Source organism: Paroedura picta, chromosome 2 (genome assembly GCF_049243985.1).
Source record: "Paroedura picta isolate Pp20150507F chromosome 2, Ppicta_v3.0, whole genome shotgun sequence".
Taxonomy (NCBI): domain Eukaryota; kingdom Metazoa; phylum Chordata; class Lepidosauria; order Squamata; family Gekkonidae; genus Paroedura; species Paroedura picta.
This window is the reverse complement of record NC_135370.1, coordinates 79,669,234-79,695,147: the sequence shown is the minus strand read 5'-3', so window position 1 is coordinate 79,695,147 and position 25,914 is coordinate 79,669,234. Positions and strand designations below refer to the sequence as shown.

Below are 25,914 nucleotides of genomic sequence, written 5' to 3'. Positions count from 1 at the left end.
GTGTTCGGAAAACAAGAGTTTATCATGTCCAAGTCTGCTACTATGGAGCATGACAGCACAACCCTTTTCCACACAGGAAGGCCATTTCCCCAAAACTGGATGACCAAGGTATCTTGAGGATCAAGACATGAAACATGACAAAAAAAAACTGTGGCAAGAAGACTAATGAATCCCCTGCTGCCCCACCCAGTTGATCTGAAGATGTTCACTGAGTCCCAGGGCTTCCCCACATCAAGACAACAAGGCATTTGTCCATACCCAGTAGACAGTGCTGATCCTATCTGATTTTATAAGACTGAAAGGGGCTGAAAAATATAAACATTCGCAACCTAGCTGAGCTGAAGGCCAGTATGCTGACAATTGCCATTAGCAAATTGTTCAAATACAACCTGCTGAAAGACCATCAAGGCCATCATGACAGCACCAATGTGAAATGAGTGCATCCCAAACTCCAAAGGAGAGGGTCTCAGGGCTCTAATACAATACAATACAATACGAGAGGCAGGACTCATTAGCGTGCACAAAGAGGTTGTCAGGAGAAGAGGTCCTGATCTGGATATAATCACAAATGAAGCAGACTGTGCAGAGTTGGCCTGGGAATGCAGAATGAAGGAGGATCTGTACATTCCACCCTTGCTGGTCAGTCTTGGAGTGCTGCAGGCAGACATGCAGCTTGTTGCCCTGGATGGTGACATCTTGGCATGACAGGGCCCACCAAGGATGGTTTCAGTGTAAAGCAGTGATAAATGCTATGAAAAGTCCCAATCAAGGCTAGTATAAAAGCCACACAGAAAGGGCTGACCTTGAAGGTGGTCCAGCAGGTCTGTGGGAGCTGCTGAATCATATTCAACAATATGTGAATTGTGATGAGCTTCTGGGCAGCAGAATCAGGAGTCAAAGCCCTCCTCCATCCCTTGATGGCCTGGCTTGCCAGGTAGGAATTGTAAGGATTGGGAAACTGAAAGCACTGGCTTGACCGTTTTCCTTGAGCTGTTTCCTCAAGATCTTCCCTCGGTCTCATCAAGTTCAGGCCCTATTAACCTATACTTGAACTTGGAAGGTTTTTTTGTTTGAAAATGCATCACTTTACACTTACTCACCCCATGCATGGAGATCCTCCTGGAATTCATCACAATTATTCTTGGTGTTCACCATCCTGAATACATTTGTATTATCTGCAAACCTGGCTACTACATTGCTCACCCCTAGTCCAAGGTCATGTATGAACACGTTAAATAGTCCTGGCCCCAATACTGATCTTTGTGGGACCTCACTGCTTACTTCCCTCTATTGTGAGTCCATGTGTTTTTACCCTTTGCTTCCTGTCATTTTGCGGTGTATCCTGTTTGTGTGTGTGGGGGGGGGGTTGCGCTTTGTGGTTGAACTTATTGTAATTTCACATCTAATTCTCAGCTCAAGTACAAAAGGTGGCCTTGCTGGAGTTCCTGACCTGTTCACATACCTGAGGTGATTTAGGTTAAACTGAGGAACTGCACTGTGTTCCAGTGCAGTTCCACTAAGAGTTGAAAATGGCCTCCCCATTACACCCATGCCTTACCTGCTAATTGTTCACTAATTAGCATTAATTGTCTCTTGTCTGCCCTGGAATCATGAAGCATGTAAATGCTGCCATCAGAAACCACAACCAAGTGGCCTTGTTATCAAGACCCAATTAGGAACAAAATGCACAATTCATTATCTTGGGACATGATTTTTTTGTTAGTATGAACTTAATTAATTAGAGTTCAATTAATCCTAAAATGGCCTATTCCTCTCCTGCTGTGATGGGGATGTGACATTGGCCTTCTGCATTCATGTGCAGGTGCTTTGTGTATCCCAATGTGATGAAGGGCTTGGAGCGTCAGGCAGCAAAAATGACCCACTATTTCATTACCACTCTCTTATGATGGCATAACAGAGGAATGCTGGTCTGTGAATTTCCATAAACCTCTGTCTTTGATGAAATGTGGGGAAAAAAACAGAAAATGTTATAAACTGTTAGACTTTTTATAAGTTGCAACACACTGAATTAGCAAATGAGGCAAAACAGCTTTTCTATCCCATTTCTGACCTCCAAGAGCAAACTGGAAAGTTCCAGTGGTACCAGGACTGCAGGATCACTCAGCTCCCCAGCACCCCGTGCTTCCCTCACCTAGTGCCAGTAGGGTAGGAGGAGGCGGTTGGTGAGCTGACACTGATCATCATCGCTGATCACTGCTAGGTCATCTCTTTCTCATAATATAGTTCGGGTAAAGCCTTGGAGGAGGAACGTGTCTCATGGCTTAAGTGCCACTCAGCACTTAACCCCCACTCAGGGTGGCTGTCCTGCCCCTGAGTGCCTCCTCCTCCAACCGGCTTGCCTGTCTGTGCAGCAGCCAGCCAATCACCTTCCACCTCCCACCCCTGACCACCCCCTCCTCCTTCCATTTCCCTCTAATCTGCCTAACCCACTGGGTCCCAGTAAGAGTTGAGCTGAGGCTCCTTTGCAGTCCTATCATATTATTATTGCTGTTGGGGTTATTGTAGTTGTAGTGTTATTGCTGTTGTCACATATGTTACCTCACATTATCTGTATCTGTTTCCTGTTCCCTGTGAACTGCCCTGGTCCTTCGGGGGAGGGTGGAATATAAATATAAATAAATAAATAAATAAATAAATAAATAAATAAATAAATAAATAAATAAATAAATAAATAAATAAATAAATAAATAAATAAATAAATAAGGCTCAGAGGCTGCAGATCAATGCTTTGTGAGAGCAGCCTCTGCCAGTGAGTTCCCTTCCCAGGAGCCTCCAGCCTGCAGCCTTTCCAGGTCCTTGGGGGAGGTGGAGGCCATCCACAGAGTTCTTCCACCCCACCCCCCAGTCTAGAGCCCATTGCATTCCTGAATGCACCGGGCTTGGCCCCTAGTTTCAAATAATACTGTATGTTGATTTCAAAGAACTAAAAACTGCACTCCTGTATATAATTTAAACTGTTTTGCAAAGCTTTTTTAAAAAAGAACTCTGTGTTCTTTAACAATAGTTACGGTTCTTTGCTAATAACTATTACTTTTATAGAAACCCTACACTTTTATAGAAACCCTACACTGATTATATATATATATATATATATATATATATATATATATATATATATATATATATATATATATATATATATATATATATATATATATATATATATATATATATATCTTACAGGGTTTGGACAAAATTGCAATATTTTTTTTAAAAAGCAATTGAAAACAAATAATTAAATTGCAATTGCCTGATTTCAGAAGTCAAAAGGCACTCATGACTTTTGACCAACTTGATTGTGAACTATGATTAGTCATCTCCAACAAAATCCAGCTTCTTTCTAACTTTGATCCCCCAATATGATTTGAAGTTTACAGTAACTAACCTCAGAGGCGACGCTGTTGCTATTGTAGTCTTGATGCTTCAATGCACAATTAAGGGACCAGCCTTTTGCTCATGGAAAAGGTATGGTGGGCTACATATCGTTCTCTTTAGCCCACAGAATAAAATCTAGCTTGGTGGATATTTATGGAAGCATTTGATTGTTGTTGGTTTTTTTTTAATCCAATTTCATTATTTTTAAATGAAGCAACACAAAATCATACAAATAAATGCTAAAAAAAAAAAAATGAAAAACAGTACAAAGAACTTGAGGTAATTACACAGCCCGGCTCTGGATTAATCATTTTGCTGCTGCTGCTTTGATTAGGCAAATGCTTCCCTAGCTACTTAGCGGGATTTATCTGAAGAAGGAATGCCTGTAGAATTACAGCACTAAGAAAGAATGTCTCTTGTTATTTAACTGTAATTAGCATATATGTAAAAGGGGTGTGTTTTTTCCTCACTAAGCACATATATGCAGATAACCCAGATCATCTGCTTATGCAAATGTTCTACCTGCAATATGGTCTACAGCAGAAATTTGGACTAGATTATTACAAACTGTGACTGCAAGAATAAAAAAGGCATTGGGTTCTACCTGAATCTCTTGCCCCTCCCTTTTTACAGGGAACATCTGGCCACCTCATGGGTAATCGTCTCTTTTCCTTTAATTCCAGGGCAAACGCTATAAAAACTCCTTGGAGACAGTGGGGACACCTGATTCCAGCCGAGGACGCAGTGAAAAAAAAGTAATCAAGTAAGTCCCAAGAGGAGCAACTGGTGTGAGGGGTGCTGCCTCAGATCACAACCACCTCCTGGAAGACACACCTCTGAAATGCACTGATCATTGTGCCTTCAAGCAACTCTGCCTACAAAATCTCTACAGCCCCATGCAGCCACAAACACATATGCTCATCCCTTCCACTCTCTTTCTGCCACATATTTTTGCTGTCATACCTAAAAGCCCACACATACCTATACCTCCCTGTATATATCAATATCTAATAGTACAATCATTTGCAGTCATTCTTATATCTTCACATAAACCTCAGGCATACCATGATATATTCTACCTGGATGTTCTCACTTCATGGAACCTTGATATGCTTCTTACTCCACTTTTCAACTTTCTTTACTATCTCAAATATTCTAACATTTTGTCCTTCCTAAATACTATTGTCTTGTTTCTGTTGCCCTTACTTTGTTCCCCACCATGTATCCCATAGCCAACTCTGAAAAATTATCATTGTTCCTATGAAGTCTCAAACCCACAGATGCAACACCTCAAAAACGTTTCCATCCATTATAGAATCATAGAGTTGGAAGGGGCCATACAGGCCATCTAGTCCAACCCCCTGCTCAATGTAGGATCAGCCTAAAGCATCCAGGATAAGTATCTGTCCAGCTGCTGCTTGAAGGCTGCCAGTGAGGGGGGAGTTCACCACCTCCTTAGGCAGCCAGTTCCACAGCTGAACTACTCTGACTATGAAAATTGTCCTGATATCTAACCAGTACCATGTTACATTTCTATTGTTCAATTCTTCCCACCTCGCCTCATTACACATCTGCTCTGACATCTCTCTAGGCCCACCCCTGTATTTCAGAAAATTTAAGATTCCCCCTCCTGTCTCAACATGTCACATGGGATATCAACAGATATAGACTCACCGCAAAAAATCAAAAATTGCATTGCTGGCATGTGTATAACCCTTGATAATACCAGTTAGAACAAAGCCATAGCCTTTCACATGTGTCTGAGCGAATGATAAATTCCCTGCACAGAAGAGCAGCAATTGCTATTTTTTTCTAGGCAAAGTCTTAGTGCCAAAGTTAGTAAGAACCTCCTGGCAATTTATAGAAGATTACAAACCATAACTAACTACTCCACATCTGTTCTCTGGTACTCGTATTTGCAACAATCAAGGCCATGCCTTTGCTCGTATCTTCAAGAGAAATTGGTTTTATCTGCTTCAGGCATAATGTACAGCCACATTATCCACTTTTGAGCTATTTTTTTCACTGTTTCTTCTTAGTTTCTTTCCCTGCCAGAAGACACTTTAAGTCTGCCTTGCAGACAAGGTGGATCTCTGCAGGAATTGTAAACTAAGCAGTATTTCTCATGAAACATGGAAAACTTAAATGAAAAGGAGGAAAAAAAAACCTCACATAAATCTTTGGATGGGCCATCTGCGGCAGCACAAACCATGCCCCCACTGGCAGCCTAACATTGGCAAAAATTCTAGTTGCTAGCTAGGATTCTTTCCACTTGCCAACTCCCCCCATCTGAACTAACGAAGAAAACTGCACAGATTTAAATGATTTCAAGTTTCCTAAATTACAGGAAATGTACACAAGAATTCTGAATAATACATTTTGTGGACAGACAAGGTGCTATGCTCAGGTTCATGTGTGGAGACAAATCCACAGTCTATGGAACGGTCCCAGGTTATTTTGCAGTTACAAGAGTTTACAGAAAGAAATGGTTTATTAGCACCCCTCATTCTCCCTGAGGGGTCTGGGTCCAGACCTATAAAGCATCAATAGACATTTCTTAGTTGCCCAGTGACAATCTCAAAGTTTCCTCTCAGGCCTCAGAAACGGGGAGTGGGAGGACTGATGCTTTGGCCCATGATGCATGAAGTAACGGTGCCAAGCAATGAGGTACCGCAAGCCTTTACCTCCTTGACCATGGATCAGGCTAGACCAAGACCTGATTTGAATATGGTTCTTCATTCAGTCTTATCCTTTCTTTTCCATTTCAGGAATCATTTAGGGTGAGATTATACAATCTCTTTCTATACGAATATTTCGCCCTGAGGTAACATTTTTCCTGTTACACTCCCAGTATTACAATTTCTTATTAATGAACTTGCATGTTATCAATGATATTTAACCTCATCTTCAAGAATGATTTCTTGCCTCCTGAAATCAGGATTCAGTTTCAAAGCTGGAGTTTTGCCTACCAGTAGGTTAGAGCCTGGAATCTGCCAGCAGAACATGTTGGGGGTTGCTGAGCTTCTTGCCATTCTCCTTCCCCCATTCAACAGCCATGCCTAACCATGGGAAGATTGATTCCCAGGGTCATGTGGGTCACATGGAGTAATTGTCACATTGGCTGGGAAGCTGCAGTGGTGAGGGAGTAGTGCTCTGACAAAGGAGGATGCAGATTTCAATCCTTCCCTCTCCCCATGGCTGCTTTCCAACCCATGTGACTGTTATTCCCCATGTGACCTGCAAAGCCAGGAATAAATTTGTCCAGAGTAAAAAAAAATGGCTGTTGGGGGCAGGGTGGGATGCAAGGATGATCAGCAAGCCTTGTGCAGTCCTTGCAGGATCCTTGTTCTGTATCCAACCCAGTTTAATCATACAAGCTCATCTGACTATGCATTGCCATTTCTAATTTTTAAAAGGGGCATTGTGGAGATTTGTTCTATGAAATTTATTCATAACGCCAGAGTATTCTGAAATAAGGGACAGTAAGTTTGCCCTGGAAACTATAGTAATATGGTACAGGGGAAATTCACTCCAAAGTGTGGAAAACTACCTTTCCCTGCCTTATATTTCCTCCTGCTGGGTACAAAGAAGCCCCCACAGATGGTGATACTCAAGTAAATGGATTGCTGACATGTGTTTATGTCTGTGTACATATGAGTGTTTCCTTGTGCATGCCTCTGCGTGTGATTGTGCATATATGTGTGTATAATGTACAAATGGGTGCTGATGTATACATATTTGTGTATTGTGCATATGTGCACTTCAGTGTATATATGTCCATGTGTGCAGGTATGAAAAATTGTGTGCTTGTGTATATATAAGCCTAACACTAGTTTGAATCTCTTGGCAATCCTGCCTACCCTTAGCGGAACTCTCAGTGAGCCAAGAGTGTTGACTGCAGAATTTGAAGGTCATGTTCTTCAGTCAAAAGCATACAACACTGACCATTGCCTCCCTGCTGTCCTTCAGACCTTGTAGGCTGTCTGCTGTCAACAGAGATCATGAATAAGGATGCCTGAGTGTGGGCCAAGACCACCACAAAACAGCTGTTCTGAGACCTTTCTTCTCATGGAGAAGTTTGGTAGACACTGAAACCATCCCCACTGAAACCCTCTTCTCTTGCCAATAGCTGCTTGCTTAGCCACCCTAACTATATTGAGAGAGATCTTTGCAGTGCCTCTGATCCAAATCTCAGCAAGACAGATGACAAGTCAGGAAAGAGTCAGGCAGAGAAACACAAACGAGAGGCTTTGTCTCTTGCTTTTACTTCTTTGCTTTCTTCCTCCTTGCAACATTTTCTGCCCTAGTTCCATTCTCTAGCCTCTGTGAATGAGGCTTTTGCTCCTTGGTGAAATGCAACAGCCCTTTATCCCAGGCTTTTCATCTCCTTTCTGTATAAATCTCAAGAGGCAGGTGGGAAGGCGTTTCATCCCCAAGCCAGAAAAGGGCAAAGGCAGTTAATGAGAAAAAAGAGGGTTGAGTGCAGGATGTAGCCCAGGAAAAAACCTTTGATGTCTCTAATAAATGTGCCACAGAACCACTTGACTTCAAAGGCCATTGTTGTCAGATCTCATGAGCTGTGAATCAAGTGCTAAGGAGACATTGGAAGCTCTCTAAAAAGGAGAAGGTCTGGTCAGGCTGAAGATGATCACAGAATAATATTGTGAGTTCCTTAGAGCATCTCATCAATGGACAGCCTCCTGACTGAGGTAGATCACACTCCTGAGTGCTCAAGTGAGCCAATGATCTATGCAAGGATCTATCCTGTGAACAAGCAGCCAGAGCTTTCTTTATTATTAAAGTGCACACACCCCAATATAGGGTGAAGGTTCAGATCCTGAGCCTTAGAGCAGGGGTAGTCAACCTATGGTCCTCCAGATGTCCATGGACTACAATTCTCATGAGCCTCTGCCAGCAAACGCTGGCAGGGGCTCATGGGAATTGTAGTCCATGGACATCTGGTGGACCACAGGTTGACTACCCCTGCCTTAGAGGAACTTTGCTCAAATTCAATATGTCTCAGAGTGATTTTCTTACATTTGAATTCATTACCAGAAAACATGAGTTAATGTTTCTTCCCAAATGCTTATTCAGTGGTTCTTACAGGTTCTTCAGCACCATCTGCTGTACCTTGCATGCTTGGTGGGAAGAAATTGAGTAGTGCCTTTAGTTCAGTGTCTCATAAGAACTGTCTTAAGATTCTTGTTGCTGCTTGGGATATTGCTACTGCTCTGTTTGCACTTCTCTGTAGTACAGTACACAGTTCTGCACAGAATATTGGAAGATATTTCACTTCCCTCAGTAGCGGATCCAGCCATCGTTGGAGACCCCAAGGCAAAGATTCCAATTGCTTTAGAAACCAACTGAATGTTGCACTGGGTGCTGTGCACCACTTCTCCGTGGGGAGAAGGCAAGAATGAAGGGAGAAGCCAAAGGTTGAATAGTGAGTAGCATTTGCAAAATGACAATTGTCTTTCACAAGAGGACAAATGGGGGCACAAGGAAGCAAAGTGTAGCACCAGCTGACAGAAACATTTTTAACCTGCACACCATCTCTCTCTCTCTTTCTTTCTCTCTCTCTCTCTCTCCACCAGCTTTTGGAGGTGCCTGCTCCTGTCTTTCTTCAGCTCTACCTCCTGTTGTCACCTGTCCCTCTGTGTGTGTGTACATGCGTGTGTGTGTGTGTGTGTGTGTGAGTATGCATGTGGGTGTGAGGCACAGAACTTACCTCCACAGGAGCAGAAATCGCCACTCTAACCTCGCTGCGTCTCATTTGGGTTAGGATTTTTTTTCTCCTTCCTCCCCTTGCAGGAATTTAGATTCTCTTTCTTGTATTTCCCTTTTTTTTCTTTTCTCCCCTCATCACCGGCTGATCTAGTGATCTAGACAGAGACTTTTGGAATAACAATGACAACACAGTACAGCAGAAATGGAGCTCCTACCCTCCCAAGGAGTTTATTCTAAACATATCACCTTACGCCCCATATGGTGATCCACGACTTTCCCTCAAGTGAGTCTCTCTTTACCTGATTTGATCATATATAGTGAGTATATGCGCACCCTGCCTCCCACCTCCCTCTTCCTGCTGTCCCCTTCACATTCCTCTTCCTCCCTATTCAAACTCCTCCTCACACACTCCACCTCCCCCATGGACAGATGGCCATGGAGACGAGCAACCCCTCCTGCCTTCCCTTCTTCCTCCTCCCTACTTTTTAATTCAGTGGTTCCCAACTACCAGCTTATGTTCTGGTACTGGTATGTAAGACCAGTTTTCCCCTCCTTTCTCCTTTTGGCTCCAATCCTGGTCCTAAAGGAACAGCGAGTGTTATATTGGTGGATTCACTAGCTCCACAGTCAAGCCAGTGACTCAACCTTTGGGCTGAACCTCAAAAACAAAATGGCTGAGTTCCATACTTGGGTTGATCCCAGAAAGTACCTGGTGTGTTCAGTCAATGGAAAGTGGGGTACTGACAGGCACGGGGTGACACATCAAAAGTCATGGCAGTGCTCCTGCCTCAGAGAGAGCTTGACTCCAGCTTTCTGCCTGCTAGGCTTGTGTGGTGCTGCCAGTGAGTTGAGAACCACTGCCTTAAGCAGTTTACTGAAAGAGGCCAGCCCCCTTGTCTTCCCCTGGTCCCTTTGGCTCTCCTACTCCTCGCCCCCTTCTCTGCAGCACAGGATGGGGTTGCCCGTTTTGGTCACCCTCTCAGCGTGTTCTCTGCATCTGCACTGTGTGGTGATGGTGATGGTAAGCTCTCTCACTAACATGGCTTTTTTTCTCCCTTCACCTGCACAGTGCCTCTCCTAACAGTCTTATCCATTGTTCAACCCTTCGTTGTCCATGGAATAAAATAACTTTGGCTGTCATCATAACCTCACAACCAAGCCAGGGCTGCCTGCTGTCTTTGCCTGGGACAAAGGCTCTCCTTGGCCCTTTCTTTTGCAGTGCTGATGTCTCTCTTTCTCTCTGTCTGTCTGTCCCTTGTCTGTCTGTCTTTCTCTCTCTCTCTCTCTCTCTCTCTCTCTTTCTCTCTCTCTGTTTCTTTCTCTCCTCTTTTCCTCCCCTTTGTGTGACCACCTTCTCGCTGCGATCTGCCTACACCTTCCTTTTCTGGTGTGCCCTAGTGGCTCATTGCTATCAGGCGCAAAGCTGGCTGCCTCAGCCACGTCAGGGTTGGCAGGGGAGCGAGAAGGACGGCATGGGGAGAGGCAGCAGCTCCGAGAGGACGGCATGAAGAGCAGCGTGTCTGCCCAGAGTGAACCCAGCATTGGGAAGGCGGGGAGAGGTCGATGGCAAACGTTGCAGAGCCACCTAGCAGCAGGGAAACTCAGCCTATCCAAGTGAGTGAGAGTACATCATGGGCCTGGCCCTATTTCATGGCCCAGAATTGCAGCTAGGAGCATGAAACGAAAAGAACAACTGTGCTACAAACATTGTGTTGTCAGACAGAGCACAGAAACACAAAGGCAATGGATGTGACATCCTCATGTAGAGGGGAACTGTGTAGCCCACCTGCGACCAATGAGAAAGATTCAGTTGTGCGTGACCAAAAAGCAGAAAGCTGTATTTCCCACTCCCCACATCTTCCTGTACACAGTTTTATCTGGGAATAGTCCTTAGACTGTGGAAATAAATAAAATAGGTTTACACCATTTTCAAGGGTCAGAGCCCCATCCCAGAATCACAGTTTGGTCTCCAAATGACCACGTTCCGGGGGCTGCTGCCCAGATAGCCTTTCCATTGCTCTTCTCAGTCACCAGCAGTGCAGTAACTATTTCCTGGCAAAAACATTTTTCCCCAGTCCATTTCATTTAGACCTGCTTTAGACCCGAGTCCCAGGTTTATGCATTCCAGATGATTTCAAAGCAGCTTTGTAAGGAGGGCTAATCGGGATTCCTCTGTCTCTGCTGTGGACTTGCAAAACGAAACTGGGAGGTCACCAATAAGTGATGATAATGACAAAATAGTAGCTAACTGGTCCTAACGAAAAAGCATTACAATACTACTGTTTCTGAAAACTAATATTTATTAGTTATAAGGTATGTGCAATAATAAAGAAAATAAGCCTTGCCTACATGTTCATCTACAAAAAAATGGGGAAGGGCACATAAGGAAAGAGAAGTGGGGAGAGAGTGAACAAGAGAGAGGTAGCAGAGAAGAAAGGTTCTGACTCAGATTTTCTGGTAACTTTTAAGTGCATTGCTCAGAGGCCCATCAGAGCTGGCCTCTGAATTGGATCTAGCTGGGCTGCCCCACTGAGTTTTCCTTCTTCAGCAGTGAACACAAAACTAGATGCTACACAGCAGACATACTGAGTAGCCAGGCTTCAGAGTGCACATGCTCCAGGGAAATTCTGGAATCCTTCAGAAGTGTGAGCCTGGAATGTGATTCATTCCCACCCCCTCACCCACTTTTTCTGTAGTCATGGCAGCTTGTGATGTCCTGAGTAGTATTATTCAGTAACTGGTTTATAGAATGGCTGTTCACTGACATCTCCTTTTAGGTTTCTAATTCCACTTTGAGTCCAGTTCATACTTCTGACTTTAAAAATATTCTAATGTAGCTTCTTAAAACTGTTTTGGGTTAAGTCTTCCTTCTACTGCTTGCCCCATTCTTGAAGCCTAGAAGATCCCTCAGATGTCTCTTTTTGTGTTGCATTTTTGACCACATGACAAAAGGCATGACCAGCAGTGTGGCTCTCAGTTAAGGCCTTATTTGATGACATTCCTGTCTTTTGTAGCTGAAATAAAAACAAATAGAGCTCCTTGTGATTTGGACATATAACTATATAAACTATGTTGTAGACCATCATGGGCTAGCTGGCTAGGAGCGGTGACATAAAAGCCTCACAAATAAATAAAACAAAAACAAATAAATCTTGGAGGAATATTTGAGGATTTATCACATGTTCCCATTAGGTCTCTCCTAAGTGGCACACTTGCATCTCAAGTATTATTGTTGTTGTTATTATCATCATCATCATCAAACTTATAGGCCAACTCCCCTCCTCATGAATAAACAGGCTGCATCCCTTTCATCAGTAACCTTGATGTATAAATTTTGCCCAATATTTCTAAGCACCAGCACAGAAGTTTTCCAGAAGGATTTTTAAAAGATGTACACTTGTGCGTTACTTAGTTCAAATGCTATATTATATTGTTATTCAGTGAATAATAATTATAATTCTGTTTTGCAGCTTGCAGTGGCTTCTTTAAACATAACTCAGGTTCCAGAAATTGTGGCTATGATACAAGAAACAGTATTAATGTTGTATTGACATTTTTGCTTTTAAAATATATTAGAAATTTGACACTATAAATAGTATTTTAACACTTTGATTAAAAAAAAAAGTAATAGTCAAACTGGAAGAAAACCACACATGAAGCAAGCACAATACTATAGGTTGTTTTTGCCACAGGGGATCGCACTGCTAGCAGCAAACCACAATTCTACACAGGGGTGGTTCTTAGTGATTCTTGGGCTCCAGAATGACTTGCTGTACCATCCTGCTGCCTCCATGCCTGAAGTCAAGCAAGGAGTGGTCCACACTGTGTGTGGTGGGTAGGAACCACTGCTTCCACTGGAAGTCACAGCCCAAGCCCCTGATGGGGCAGGTGAAAGCTAGCAGGATTCCGCTCTCCTTTTCCTTTGCAAGAGCAGTGTGGTGGATAGCCTGCCTCGTTCCCAAACATGGGACCTGGATGCTCCTGTTGCCCATTGGCTAAGAGTGTACCTGGATGTAAAAGCAGTTGTTTTTTTTAGGCAGAGAGGATGGCTTGGGTACTAGCTACAAGCAATGCTCCAGCTACATGTGCCATTCCCTTTTGATTCTGTACCCCATGTTTTTGGATCATGGCTAAGACAGTATTCGCACGTTTATGACGTATATTTCTGTGGCATTAAAATCTTCCAAACATTCTGTATTCGAATGGTCCAATGAATGAAACCCATGTACTGCCAGGTAACCAATACATTTTAGAGTTGGCAAAGGAACCAGCTGTTGTTGTTTTTTCCATTGTTTGCTTTTTGCTATTGAGAAAACTCATCAGGCTCCAAGACTTAACTGACAGATTTCACATCAGCTCCACCTACAATCCACCTGATTCCACATTTCCTGGACTTAACTTGATTCTGCCCTGGCCCCATCTTCTGAAAACAGAGTGGACAGAGAGGAAAGCGCTCCAAACAGTATAATACAGTAAAGTAAGGCAGACAGTAAAGTAAGGCAGACATGTTTCAATTGCCACTTCCCTGTGATCCTTTTCATGCACACAGAATTACCCCCCCCCCCTTTCTCCTGCTTTGTACAGGAAAGGGGAAGAGATGTGAATAAGTATTTGGGCTCCCTGAACGCCTCTGGTTTGACTAAGGCCCTATGTGAAATCTATGAACCCTGAACTTATATCAGTGCCCCATTTCAATGAAGTGCTTTCTTTTACAGCCCAGAGATCTGTTTGCAACATTAAGGGTAATGGCTGTAAAAGCTTTCATTAAAATGGTTATGTGGAGTGAACATTTCAGGAGGAACAATGATTTTGATCCCATGAAACATGCCCACTGATTTCCATCAGTGGAGCACAATCTCCTTGCCTCCCCCTCCCTGCTGCAGCCCCAAAGGCCTCTAAACTCATGCTTCTGAGGGGACAGGGGGATCCCAGGGATCATACGAAGGCAGAGTCATAAAAGGGAGAATTTGCAAAAATATCTCCCCATTCAGTTAGTGGTAATTCTCAGTGAGAGCCAACACAATGTGTTTAAAGGTACCTTTTTATAGTTGCTCACGTGCTACAGTTTTACATTTTGCTACCTAACAGATGCTGGTCAGAGATTTCTCCTAAACCATAAAATACCCTAATTACCATTCTTTCTGAAACCTACTATCAGCTGCGACTTCACTGTTTTACCCATCCAGCACATACAAATGATTGTCCCAGAGAATATGTAAGTCAGTTGGAAGTGACAACATCTGTTGAGAATATTTACATTATTTCTGGCTGTGAAGTCAACTCTAGATTAACTTTGAAGCATTCACTGATTTAATAAAGCTTTGTGTTGAGTAAAAACTGATCTGTAATGTATCCCTTATAGTGGAAATTCTTGTGACTTGGTTGTTCCTGTATTTGGCATGTGTGTTTCTGTCATGGAGCGCTGGTTTGCTTTGTCTGTCTGGCTGAGAGAGCTCTTCTGTTTGCTTGCAGAATGACGTGGTGATAGAAACTACAAGTGGGATAACGGACCAGCAGATAGCAGAGAGCCAGGTGTGGCTGGTAAAGTCCCTTCAACACTGGGACTGCTTCCCACACAGCAATTACCCTTGATAGAAATTTATATATTCTGCTGGCTTCAGGCCTAGAGAAGCCAATTTTAGTTTCCTGTGACTGAGATGTTGAAAATTGGACTAATTTAGGATTTGATAGAAAACTGAAATGAGGTCAATGCATGCAGAGAAGGCAGTGACTGGGAATGGTGCATTTCTCTTTCAGGCCCAACACCTTGTGGGTTGGGCGAAGAAACTTAGAAATATCCAAGCAGTCTCATTGGTATTAATGTACACAGAAGTATCAAAATAATTTTCCAATACAGGAAAAGGGGAATGGATCTTTTTGCTTACACGGGTTTTCACAATCCCTTACTCTTTTCTTCCTCTGATTTCTCTCTCTCTCTCTCTCTCTCTCTCTCTCTCTCTCTCTCTCTCTCTCCTCAAATTTCTCATCAATAATATACAACTTTGCCACTGAATCCCTGGCATCAGCATTTTTGCTGCTTTTGGTGGACACTCACTCTACTTGAGTCCACAACTGCAGCAAATGAGAGATGCTAAAATCTTCTGTCAAGAGCTCCTGATTTCCATGTTTCCTTAAGTCAGTTGGGTAACCAAGTTTGGTTTATTTTTTAAATGATGATAAAACTGGCCTGTGAGCATTTGGTGACTATCAGCCCCCACCCCCACCCCCAGCTGCTCTAGAGTGGCTGCTGCTATCAAAAGTTCAAGCCTAAAAGAGCAGCAGGAGTTTGGACAGAAGCAGAGATGGGGAGCGATAAGACTTGTGGGTGATGACCTGACTGTGCACCTTTGTCCTGTCACATGTTCATTTGTTTGATCAGTGATTGTCCATTTCTGTGTGATACCCAACCATGTCCTTCAGGGTACACCCAAATATATCAATCACTGTATAACTCCAGTGCTTGCCATATCTCTATTTCATGCATATGCTTTGTCATGGATTTACCACCATGACTGTTTCTTGCACAGTTCTCTTCCATTAATATAGCTTTAGTTTTAACTGCAGGTTGGACTGTTCATATAAGAAGGAGGGTAAGAGGCACCAGCTTTCACACCATAGAAGAAATGAAATGTGTGGAAATCAATACAATGTCTTCAAATTTGCACTCAAAGGTTAAACTTGACACCTGCATTTCCACAAAATGTAGAATTTGGGGCAAGAACAGAAAAGTATTGTAAATAAGAGGCAGTAGGATTTGATGGGTATGGAGACTTAGTTGGAGATAATAAGGAGGGAGCAGATGGCTATGCATGGGACAGAAGGTAGTAATGCCCATGAGCTTCAAAATATAACCACACAAACATATGAGCTAACAGCCCATTTCTAAGTGAATAAAGGCTGATATTTTCAGAAATCTAAATCCTGTGCCATGTACCAGATTCCACCTGGAGTTTTACAAGGACAGACCAGGAGAATACAAATAGCCCTAGCTATTGCAGAGGGGAGGGGGAAATCCCTATTTTGTAACTACCTGCATGCTGCCTTCCATGTGTGTTCATGGCCATGTCCTCTCATGTCTTTGGCTGAATGCTATTCGTGTTTGGCATTGTTTTTCTGAATGGATATTCAGCCACCTGCTCTGTATGGTTAGTTGAGTGGAGTTTTATCCTGTCTTTTGATATCTATCTGTATCTCTGTATTGTCTTTCTAGCTTTATGTCCTGTCCTGTACTTCACAGGTGACAGGTCTTACCTAACAAGGAAGTCTCTCACGTGTCCTACTGCGTGGTCACCTTATTTGCTCCTTCCCAAGCACATCCCTAGTCTTTTCTACCAAGAAGCTACCTATTCATTATGTGCACATACTATACTAGGATCCAGTACTAGGTGGTGATTTGGGACTTTTTTCTTTGGGGGGGGTTCTCTTTGGAAAGAGTGATTGACTACAGAACAGTGACAGGAGAAAGGGATACATAGCTGTTTAGGTATCTGCCATATCCCTACTCCAGATTGTCTTCCCAGGAGTCTTTCCCCCATACCTGTGACGCTTCATGTCCCCTCTTCCTTTGTCACTTTTGAGTACCCTTACAAAGTGGCTTTTGTAAACCAAACAAATGGCATTGAGGCTGTAATACATACATTAGTTACCCAAACCCCTTTACATTGAGTTATTCACTTAAGATGTTTACAAACATGCATCAGGCAAGTGTACTTGCCACCAGCTGTATGTGTCTGCAGTTCTGTGTAGAATATATTTCCCATGGGGAGCTCAGACGTGTCTCTGTTTGGAATGACCCCAAGAATCAAATTCTACAAGTTCTTGGTGACAGAGTGCTCCATCTCTTTGAAATCTTCATGACATTGCTAACAGGCGGTGAGGATGCCACCTACTATGACACGGTCACACCTGAAAATATGAAATATTGACTCATGCGCTCCTGTGTATTCCATCACTCTTGGGAGAATGGAGAATGGCTTGAGTCCAGCTGTCCCTCATTCTTATGGGTTGCTGCACTGTTTCTAAAACCAGAAATAGATGTGATGGCAGCACACAGAACTGGAAGACAACTTGATGCGACAACAGTTATAAAGTAGACATGTGAAGACTCAGAGTGGTTGGGGAATTTTTCCTCTGTCTCCCATTTCACATGCACTTTTTAATGCTCACAGATAACCCTTTCCCCAGCCTCCAGTACCTAGGCTGCATCAACACATCTTTGGATATTTCACTCTCCTTGCAGCATAGCCATCATTGGCCACTGGGTTTTCCTGTGTGGACAAGACAGGCCAGGTGTAAATGATTGATATGGTGAATCAAGTGCACATTATCCTGTGATGTGTGGGTGCAGCCGCTGTTTGTGATCCAAGACTGGAATTAAGCCCAGGTAGGAGAAAAATGGCCTGGGGATATGAGTTGCAAGAGGAAAAGCAGTGAGTGGAGGAAAGGATCAGCCCCCACCCACTCTGTCCACTTTTCTTTGAGAGAAATTAGCCATGTGTTACAGATTTTTGATAGTAACCCACATTTGACTCCATCTACATACCTTACTTTTCATCCAAGCAGATTGCTAGATTTTAACCAAAGATTTCCTTCTGTGGACAGCAATCAGGGCAGTTTCTAGGAACTTTTCTGAGAAATCATCTCTTTCTGGCCTAGTGGTCTGCAGACCTGAAACCATTGCCGTACTCTGTTCAGTGGCCTCAGTAGGGGGGTGGCACCTTTTATGGGCAGGTTCTTCTGCCTTTAACAGCTACACAAAGAGTAGAGACGCAGCAACTGGCATGCCAGCATTTCTGTTGTGGCTCTGGCTATTCAAGGGACAGAAAATATGGGGGGGGGGAAATCTGGAATAATTGTGTGCCTCTGAAGGACAGTGCTATCTGAATTCCCAAAGAAGGTAGAGAAGTACTGAAAAAATAATTGAGCCCTGGAGCATACCACCAGCTTAGCCATCAGTGTCCGTGAATTCATTTCCAGGACGCATGAGAGAAACTAATCCCACAATCATTTTTGGGAGGGATGTTGAACCAGCCAGTAGGGAAAGTGGTTGTTGGGTGTGCTGCTTGTCACAGCCACCAGGGTATTTCCCTGTGCGAAGCAACCTAATTAGTTCTGAAGTCAGGGCTCTTGTGCTGAGCATGCTTCCAAGTGAAGGGGAAGGAAGCGGAGAAGTCACTTCACAGGCAATCTCACACTGAGCCCCAAGGTTTGGGAATCCTCTCTGCGACAAGAAAGAAAGATGACCGCAGAGAAGGGGCCTGACTCTGCTAGAGAAGTAGATGAAGGGCCACAACCCAGAAGGACAATGTTCTGCTTCCAAAGGTGTCTGGCAGAGAGAGTGCTGTGCTGGGGCATCTTCTCTCTAACTCTCTGCTTTTCCTTCCTCCAATTTTGCCCCCTTACCTTCTTCTCCTTTTTCTCCTTCCCCTCATCCATCACCTCCCTAAGTTTTGAGGATTCCACCATGTCCACAGCCACTACCCTTGAGTATATCCCCACCTCAGCAGGAGACCCGAAATGCCAGCGCCCGCGCACCCTGATGCGCCAGCAGAGTCTCCAGCAGCCACTCAGCCAGCACCAGAAACCTAACCACAGCCAGCCCACCACCAGCCAGAGCCTGGGTCAGCTGCAAACCCACTCCAGCTCCACCGGCGGCAACCCTCGGGGCTGTCGGAGTGGGCAGTCACGGCAAGGGATCTCTGCTGGTGCCAAGCACAGGACAGCTGGTGGACACAGCCGCTCCAACCCCGGGAGCTGGGACCATGTGGTGGGGCAGATTCGGAATCGAGGCTTGGATATGAAGTCTTTCCTGTAAGTTTTTGTGCTCTTTTTTCTTTTTCTCTGTGTGTGTGTATCAGACTTGCTTAAGATTCTGTTTGCTCCCTATTTGCTTGGTTCCGGTGAGTTCTCAGTAGTTGGCACCAAAGTTGGCAATATTGCAAGCTCCTGTTGCAGGACAGCTAACTCTTAGCCAACCAAAGAAAAACAGCCCTTTGTCTACCTGTTCTATATTTCTTGGCCCAGAAAATATCTTTGTCGCCTTAGATGCTATATACTGGTTAGTTTCAGATCTAGATTCTTCTAACACAGTTCCAAGGAGGAGGCGAGGGCAATCTCTCACTATCTCCATTTGGACCTGAGGATCTTTTATTCTCACTCTTTCCTTGCTTGGATTTATTCCTTTATTTTGTTCCTTAGCATTGTAATTACATTTCATAGACCCTCCAAAGGCAGCATTTGCTTTCTCATATATTTAGCATCAATGAACTGTAACCCTATTAAAATAAACCTACATGAAATGTGTGTTCTTTCATTAATTTCAGTTCTGTTACACCTTGGCACCCTGATATCTAAATAGTATCATTTGAAGCCTTAGGCTATGACAGATCCCATCTCTATTTAAAGGCTGGACAAAAGGACCTTCTGGTTTATTCTTGTTCACTATGTCGTTGGTGGATTCTTGTAGCTAAGAAGCATAGGTTTCTGTGTTAGACAAGTAATAGTGGGTATATGGTGGGTTGACAGCTTATCATAAATTCACCATATGTTCATGTCGAAATTGTAGATAAGTGATCGATGGCTATTCTGGAAGCTTGAGAGCTAAGCAGGGATTTGTGCCAGATTCAAACCCTTGTTCAGACCTAGTAGCCTAGCTCTAATTTCGTTTCTTTGGGAAAGAGAGAAGCCTAGCAAATTTAGGGATTTCCCTTCTTTTTGGTTAACAGTGAGGTTTCTTTACATCACTGCAAAGCTGACGTACCCTCCTAGAAAGAGGTGATTCTTCTGTGTCCTTTGACAAATAGACGTTTGGTCTTCTTATCCATGAAATCCATGCCTATCAGCCTTTCAGATCCACCTTGCTGGGATCTGGAAAGGCAGCTTTGTCAGGGCAGTTTGAAATGTGTGATTTTTAATCTGTCTTAAATACTTACCCTGTTGGTGACAGCTTCTAAATTCCAAGCACCAAAGGCTAATCTGAAGCCTTTGCTGTCATCACATGTAGGAATGTGACTTACTTATATTCTGCAAAGCGAGGGGGCACTGCTATTCCTTATTTTGCCCTAATTACTATTTTTTCCCCAGCACACTGAGGGACACTCTGTTCAAAGCTGGAAAGAATAGTTTGTTGGGGCTAGACACCTGTCATAGGACTCAGTATATGGTCAGAGAGAAAAAGTCCTAGTTCAGTGATAAGCAAATAGCACTGGTGGGAAATGATTTGCCTTCGTGTTTATTCATTTATTACATAAGAGTCTTGGGAACTACAGTTGTCCACAGCCAAATTTGAAAACAAAAACTCTGTAATATGTTACATTTAAAAAAAACACACACACACAAAGTAACCAAATATAGTGTCCAAGTTCTCCTCAGGAACTCTTAATCAGGCTCTATGTTTATAAAAGGAGGGGAATTGTTACTGTTCCACATGTTACCATCAGTGGTGTTCCAGCAGAATTAATCTCTTCCTGCACCCACATGGGGGAGCATTTGGCCCGGTGTGCCTCATCCATCCCCGATTTGTGCACCTGCCCAGGAGCTGGGGCAGTGAAGTTTCCAGTGCATAAACAGTAATAGAGAAGTAGTTCCTCTCCAGTTGTAACGGTTGCAATCCTGGGCACAGCTAAAATGGAAGGCGTAGCTAGGTAATGCGTATCCTAACAGGGACCTGCTGTAACTCAAGAGTTATACATACGCTTTGCACGTAGAGGGTCCCAGGTTCAGTTGCCATCATCCTCCTCCAGTTAAGTAGATGTTGTAAAAGATTTTTTTCAACCTGATACCCTGAGAAGTTGCTGCTATATTGAGTAAGCAATACTGGGTTCAGGGGTTGATGTAACTTATATATTTTACCAGTGAACAGTCTCCGTTAGGGTGCTCAAAGCACATGGTGGGAAGTAACACTTTGGCTACTTTCATACCAGTACTCTATACCAGCTCATAGCAACTTACTTTCACCCCTGACTGGGCTGAATGAACAAACTGACTCAGTATGAAGCAGCAGCAGTTCATATTCCTACAGATGATATCCTAAAAAACAATGGTTAAAAGCTAAAATAGATTGTACTTTCAAGAGTCCTTTATTATGACTAAATATAGAGTATCCAGCTGACATACAGGCCAGATCTAACCATACAACAGAGCAGCCAAGGTGCAAGAAAAAATAGGACAAAACAGGAATTCTGCCTCCCTGGGATGTAGCTAGGCCCTCATTTGGATGGTTGAAGGAATCAAATCTCCAAAAAGAAACATGGACTCGCTCGTTTGGGTGCATAAATGAAAGACCCTTTTAATATTTTCTAATGACCTACCAAGGGACGACTTTGGGAAGTCAATCCCAGATTATCATTTGAACCAAAACTTCTAAGAGCTTTTACAGTTGTGGGAGCTCACTGGGGCAAAGGAAGCAGAATGTGCCCAGAAATAGCAAAGAGGTTTTTGCTATGGGAAATCAAATGAATAGGTTACTGTTTAAGAGTTGGTAGATGATTGCCTGGCTCAGGAAAAAGAGTATTGCAGGCTTCATGAGATTTATTGTAATGAATGGTTGGAATCAGAGAGCTCCATGTATCAAAGGAGCTGATTGATGTAGTTAAAACAGCACTCTCTGATGCAACTTAGGTCACTGAAGCAAAGATATGTTTTGAGTTGCATGAAATCATACTGCACAGGAAATCATAGTATTAATTTAAAAACTGGGGAAAATCTTTCTGTGACAGCTCCCTTGTAGCAGGTGGTGCTGGAAATTGTACAAAAGTAGCAGAAACAGCATGTGTAGTGGTAGATAAGTACTGGTCTCTCCTAAGTATCATGGTCACTAGAGTTGCTGATCTGTGAGATGTAAAGGTTAAGAAACAATTAAAAATAAAACTGGGATTATGAGGATTGTACACATTTTAGTCAGCCCATCATACAGGGAAAAGCTGAGGGCACTTAATATATTTAGCCTAGTGAAAAGCAGCAGTGACTTAGTTGTAGGAAAGACCTACGTAAAACAGTGGGGAAAATAGAACAGAACCGAACAATAGAATACAAGCCATTTAAGTGGGTTGTAGAATCGTGATTCATGAAGGTTTTAGGGAACCGTAGGACCTGGAGGTATCCCTTCCAACACATTTTCCATAACTGTATCTATTACGTACATCAGCGAACTTTTTATGTCACAGATACTGCATTTGTTATTCCTTTCTCTTCTGGGGCAGTGTCCTCTGTCTCTGGCCTCTAGAAGACATCTTTTTGAGAGAAGGTCTCTCTCTCTCTCTCTCTCTCTCTCTCTCTCTCTCTCTCTCTCTCTCTCTCTCTCTCTCTCTCTCTCTCTCTCTCTCTCTTTCCTCCCCAAGCTACAGTTTTTTCCTGTGTCATAAAAAAGAAGGGAGAATATTCAGAGTCTGGTCTACTCCCCAGCTTGACCTAGAAATAGAAAAACTATTTTTGATTGCCACTTGGTCAATGAGCTCCAAAAGTGGGTTATGACATTTAATTAATTTGTGGTTTTGTAAAGTGTTCTGAGATGGTCAGCTAAAAGATACAAATGGAAATTGTTTATTTATCAACATTATAGTGATGATATAATTGTTCTGTAGGCTTGGCAATAAAATTTCCCTCTGGGTGGCCTTTGCTAGTGTTCAGATTTGAACTGATCGCTATATTTGGAGACAAGAAAGAAGTGCTCCACCAGGTCAAAATGGCCAGTTAATGAAAATGGTTTTTCTCCTGTTTTAAAAACATATGCTCTCTGGCAAGGTCACTTGCTTAAGGTCATCTGGACATCTTTGTTTTATTTGCACCTTTATGGAGTATACCCTTTTGTGGCCTGGATTATGTGGATTGATCTGAGAAAACCTTAATGTGTTCATAGTAGGATGTTAAACTAGATGACTTTATAAGGTAAAGGTATCCCCTGTGCAAGCACCGGGTCATGTCTGACTCTTGGGGTGACGCCCTCTAGCGTTTTCATGGCAGACTCAATACGGGGTGGTTTGCCAGTGCCTTCCCCAGTCATTATCGTTTACCCTCCAGCAAGCTGGGTACTCTTTTTACCAACCTCAAAAGGATGGAAGGCTGAGTCAACCTTGAGCCGGCTGCTGGGATTGAACTCCCAGCCTCATGGGCAGAGCTTCAGACTGCATGTCTGCTGCCTTACCACTTTGTGCCACAAGAGGCCCTTTGATGACTTCATAGTTACTCCCAATTTGGTCCAGAATTGAAGAAATTGTATTGTTTATTTTTATTTTTGTAATTGTAAAAAAATTTGTACCCGCCGCTCACAACAGTGTTGACTAAAGGCAGCTTACAGAATAAAACCATAAAACAGTATATCCCATAAAATCCCATTAAAACAACAATAACATTGATCACAGTATCCCTACATATTGTACTACTTTTCTTTTATTCTGGACACACACCTTCCTTCTTTCCTGTCCAGTCAGATCGGCAGCGCAGTATAGTCCCTGGTCTAAAACAGAAAGATGTTCATGTTCAGCTTCATAGGCCTCTCTCTTCGTTTGCACATTTCCTGATTTATAGATGAATTTCATTTGATCTCTAGAGTATTATGGAACTCTCCATTTGCACAGCATCATTTGCTTGTTCTTGCCTTAATTGGCTGAAAAAGTACCCACAAAAAGAGAACAAACTGATCAGCTCAATTGTTCTTCCTTTTTTAGAAGTTACTGCCTTTTAGTACCATCACTCCCCCAACCTCAAAAAAATCCCATTAACTGAATTTTTTTTAAGTCTTGTTTACATCAAGCTCTGCTCCTTCCATTCTAATGCAAATGCATTTATTAACCTCCCAGGGCTTGTGGGAGATGATAATAACAAAGCTGCGTCATCCTCTCAGCGTTATACAAGGGGACCCTGGTGAAAACATCCACACTCAGAGGGCAGAACCATACCCCCCTTTATTTAAAAACTTTAAATATTACAAGAGTATAGCAAAGAAAACAGGGATATGTAGAACAAATGCAAGCAACTAAGCCATATGATCTATTTAGGGTTGCCACCTCCAGGTGGGGCCAGAAGATCTCACTGTTTTGGAGAGTGGACTCTGTGGCATTATATCCTGTGAAGGTCACTCCCTTCCCCAGACTCCAAACTTCCCCAGCTCCACCCCCAAAATCTCCAGGAATTTCCCAACCCAAAGTTGGCAATTGTTATACAACTCCAGTTCTAGAACTGGTGTGGCAGTTACAAATTCAATGACATGTGTAGCAATTAGATTCTTCTGCATAAACAATAGGAACAGATCCTAATGGATTTATCCACATGACTACTTTTGAAATCCATAAATGTCACAAAAAAAAGCCAAGTAGCTAAAAGGGGTTTTGGTTTCTCAAGGAGACTCTTATATCATCTCTTCCATCCCAAATGAATTCCACATCAGTATCCTATGCTTCCCAAATCAGTTGCAATGACTGTCTTCTTTTTAATGAGCAATAAAACTACCCAAGATCACATGAAGAAACCAAAATAATATTATCTGTAAAATAATTTATTTTTTATATCACACCCCTCTCCTGCAATGCAGGGCTTAGAGCGGTTCACATTAAAAAAATAAAACATGCAATGGAACCATAAAGCTCATAATTAAAGCAGATTAAAACAGTTAAAATATTAACCTTCCCCTGGTACCTAGAAATATTCCAGACAGAAAACATCTGGCAGACCAATAGCCACTGAAAATAAAAGGATTAGCCAAAGGCCCGCCAGAACAATTCCATCTTACATGCTCTGTGGAAGCTTCACAGGTCCCTCAGGGTATGCTTCTCCTCTGATAAGACATCCCACCAGGACAGTACTATGATGGAAAAAGCCCTTGTGGGTGCAAGATGGAGTCCCCAAGGATGAGGCACTGTCAAGAAGTTGTACAATGATGAGTGCAAGCAGCGTAGGTTGTTGTATCAGGAAAGGTGGTCCTTCAGGTATGCTAGTCCCAGACCATTTAGGACATTAAAGGTTATAACCAGCACCCTGAAGCAAATCTGGAAACACCTTGGCAGCCAGTACAGCTGCTTCAAGACTGACTGTGTATGAGTAGACCACCGTGAGCCAGTCAACAGCCTGATAGCTGCATTCTGCATCACCTGAAGTTTCCAAAGTATCCTCAAGTGCAGCCTTGCATGGAGCTCACTGTAGTAGTCTAGCCTGGAGGTGACTATGGTGTGGACCACTGTGACAAGATCAGGCTGGGCGAAATAGGGGGCCAGTTGGCAGGCCTGGCATCAGAAGAAAGACACTGCCTTCACCACTGCGGACACCTGTTTGTTCAACAGAAGCAATCTGTGATTGTTTGGCACCTCAACCTCAATAATATTCCAGATCTAAAATAACTCTAGTGACCAGAAAGGACCAATCGACACAAAGCCATACCAGATATGAAAGCATGTACTGTTTTGGCCACTCTCTTTCTAGCATCTAGCCTGAGATGTGATGCGGTTTACAAGATTTTTAAGCACCATCAGGCCAGTACCTTAAAATCACGTGTCCACTGTCCTAGATGCATCACACCCATCCCCTAGGCATGCAGCTGTGGGTTGTTGCTACCATGTGAATTTTACTCTTGTCCCTGTAGAACAGACGGCAGAAATGACTGCATGGTGGCTGGCAGCAAACAGTGCTTACAGTACAATGTTTAAGCTATTTATAGCATATGTTTTCTTGGTCTATGCAGCTTTTGCTGAGGTCAGTGAAGTGATCTGCGAACGACTGGAGGGCTTTATTTTGAAGCCAAGGAATACAGACCCAGTGGGAGAGAGGGGGGAGTTGCAAGGCTTCATAGCTGTGCAGGACACC

At 43.1% G+C, this 25,914-nt stretch overlaps 1 protein-coding gene across 8 annotated transcripts in view; it reads left to right on the top strand.

Moving 5' to 3' along the window:
• Nucleotides 1-25,914, top strand: part of SYT7 (synaptotagmin 7) — a 284,642-nt gene that overhangs the window by 193,524 nt on the left and 65,204 nt on the right. For 2 of the 8 annotated variants that reach the window (XM_077321148.1, XM_077321147.1), the window contains exons 3-6: nt 4,080-4,159; nt 9,275-9,406; nt 10,522-10,737; nt 18,571-18,933. In XM_077321148.1, coding sequence (XP_077177263.1) covers nt 4,080-4,159; nt 9,275-9,406; nt 10,522-10,737; nt 18,571-18,933 — 791 coding nt within the window. The remainder of the gene's footprint in view (nt 1-4,079; nt 4,160-9,274; nt 9,407-10,521; nt 10,738-18,570; nt 18,934-25,914) is intronic. The other 6 variants (XM_077321153.1, XM_077321152.1, XM_077321149.1 and 3 more) reach the window with 5 other exon arrangements.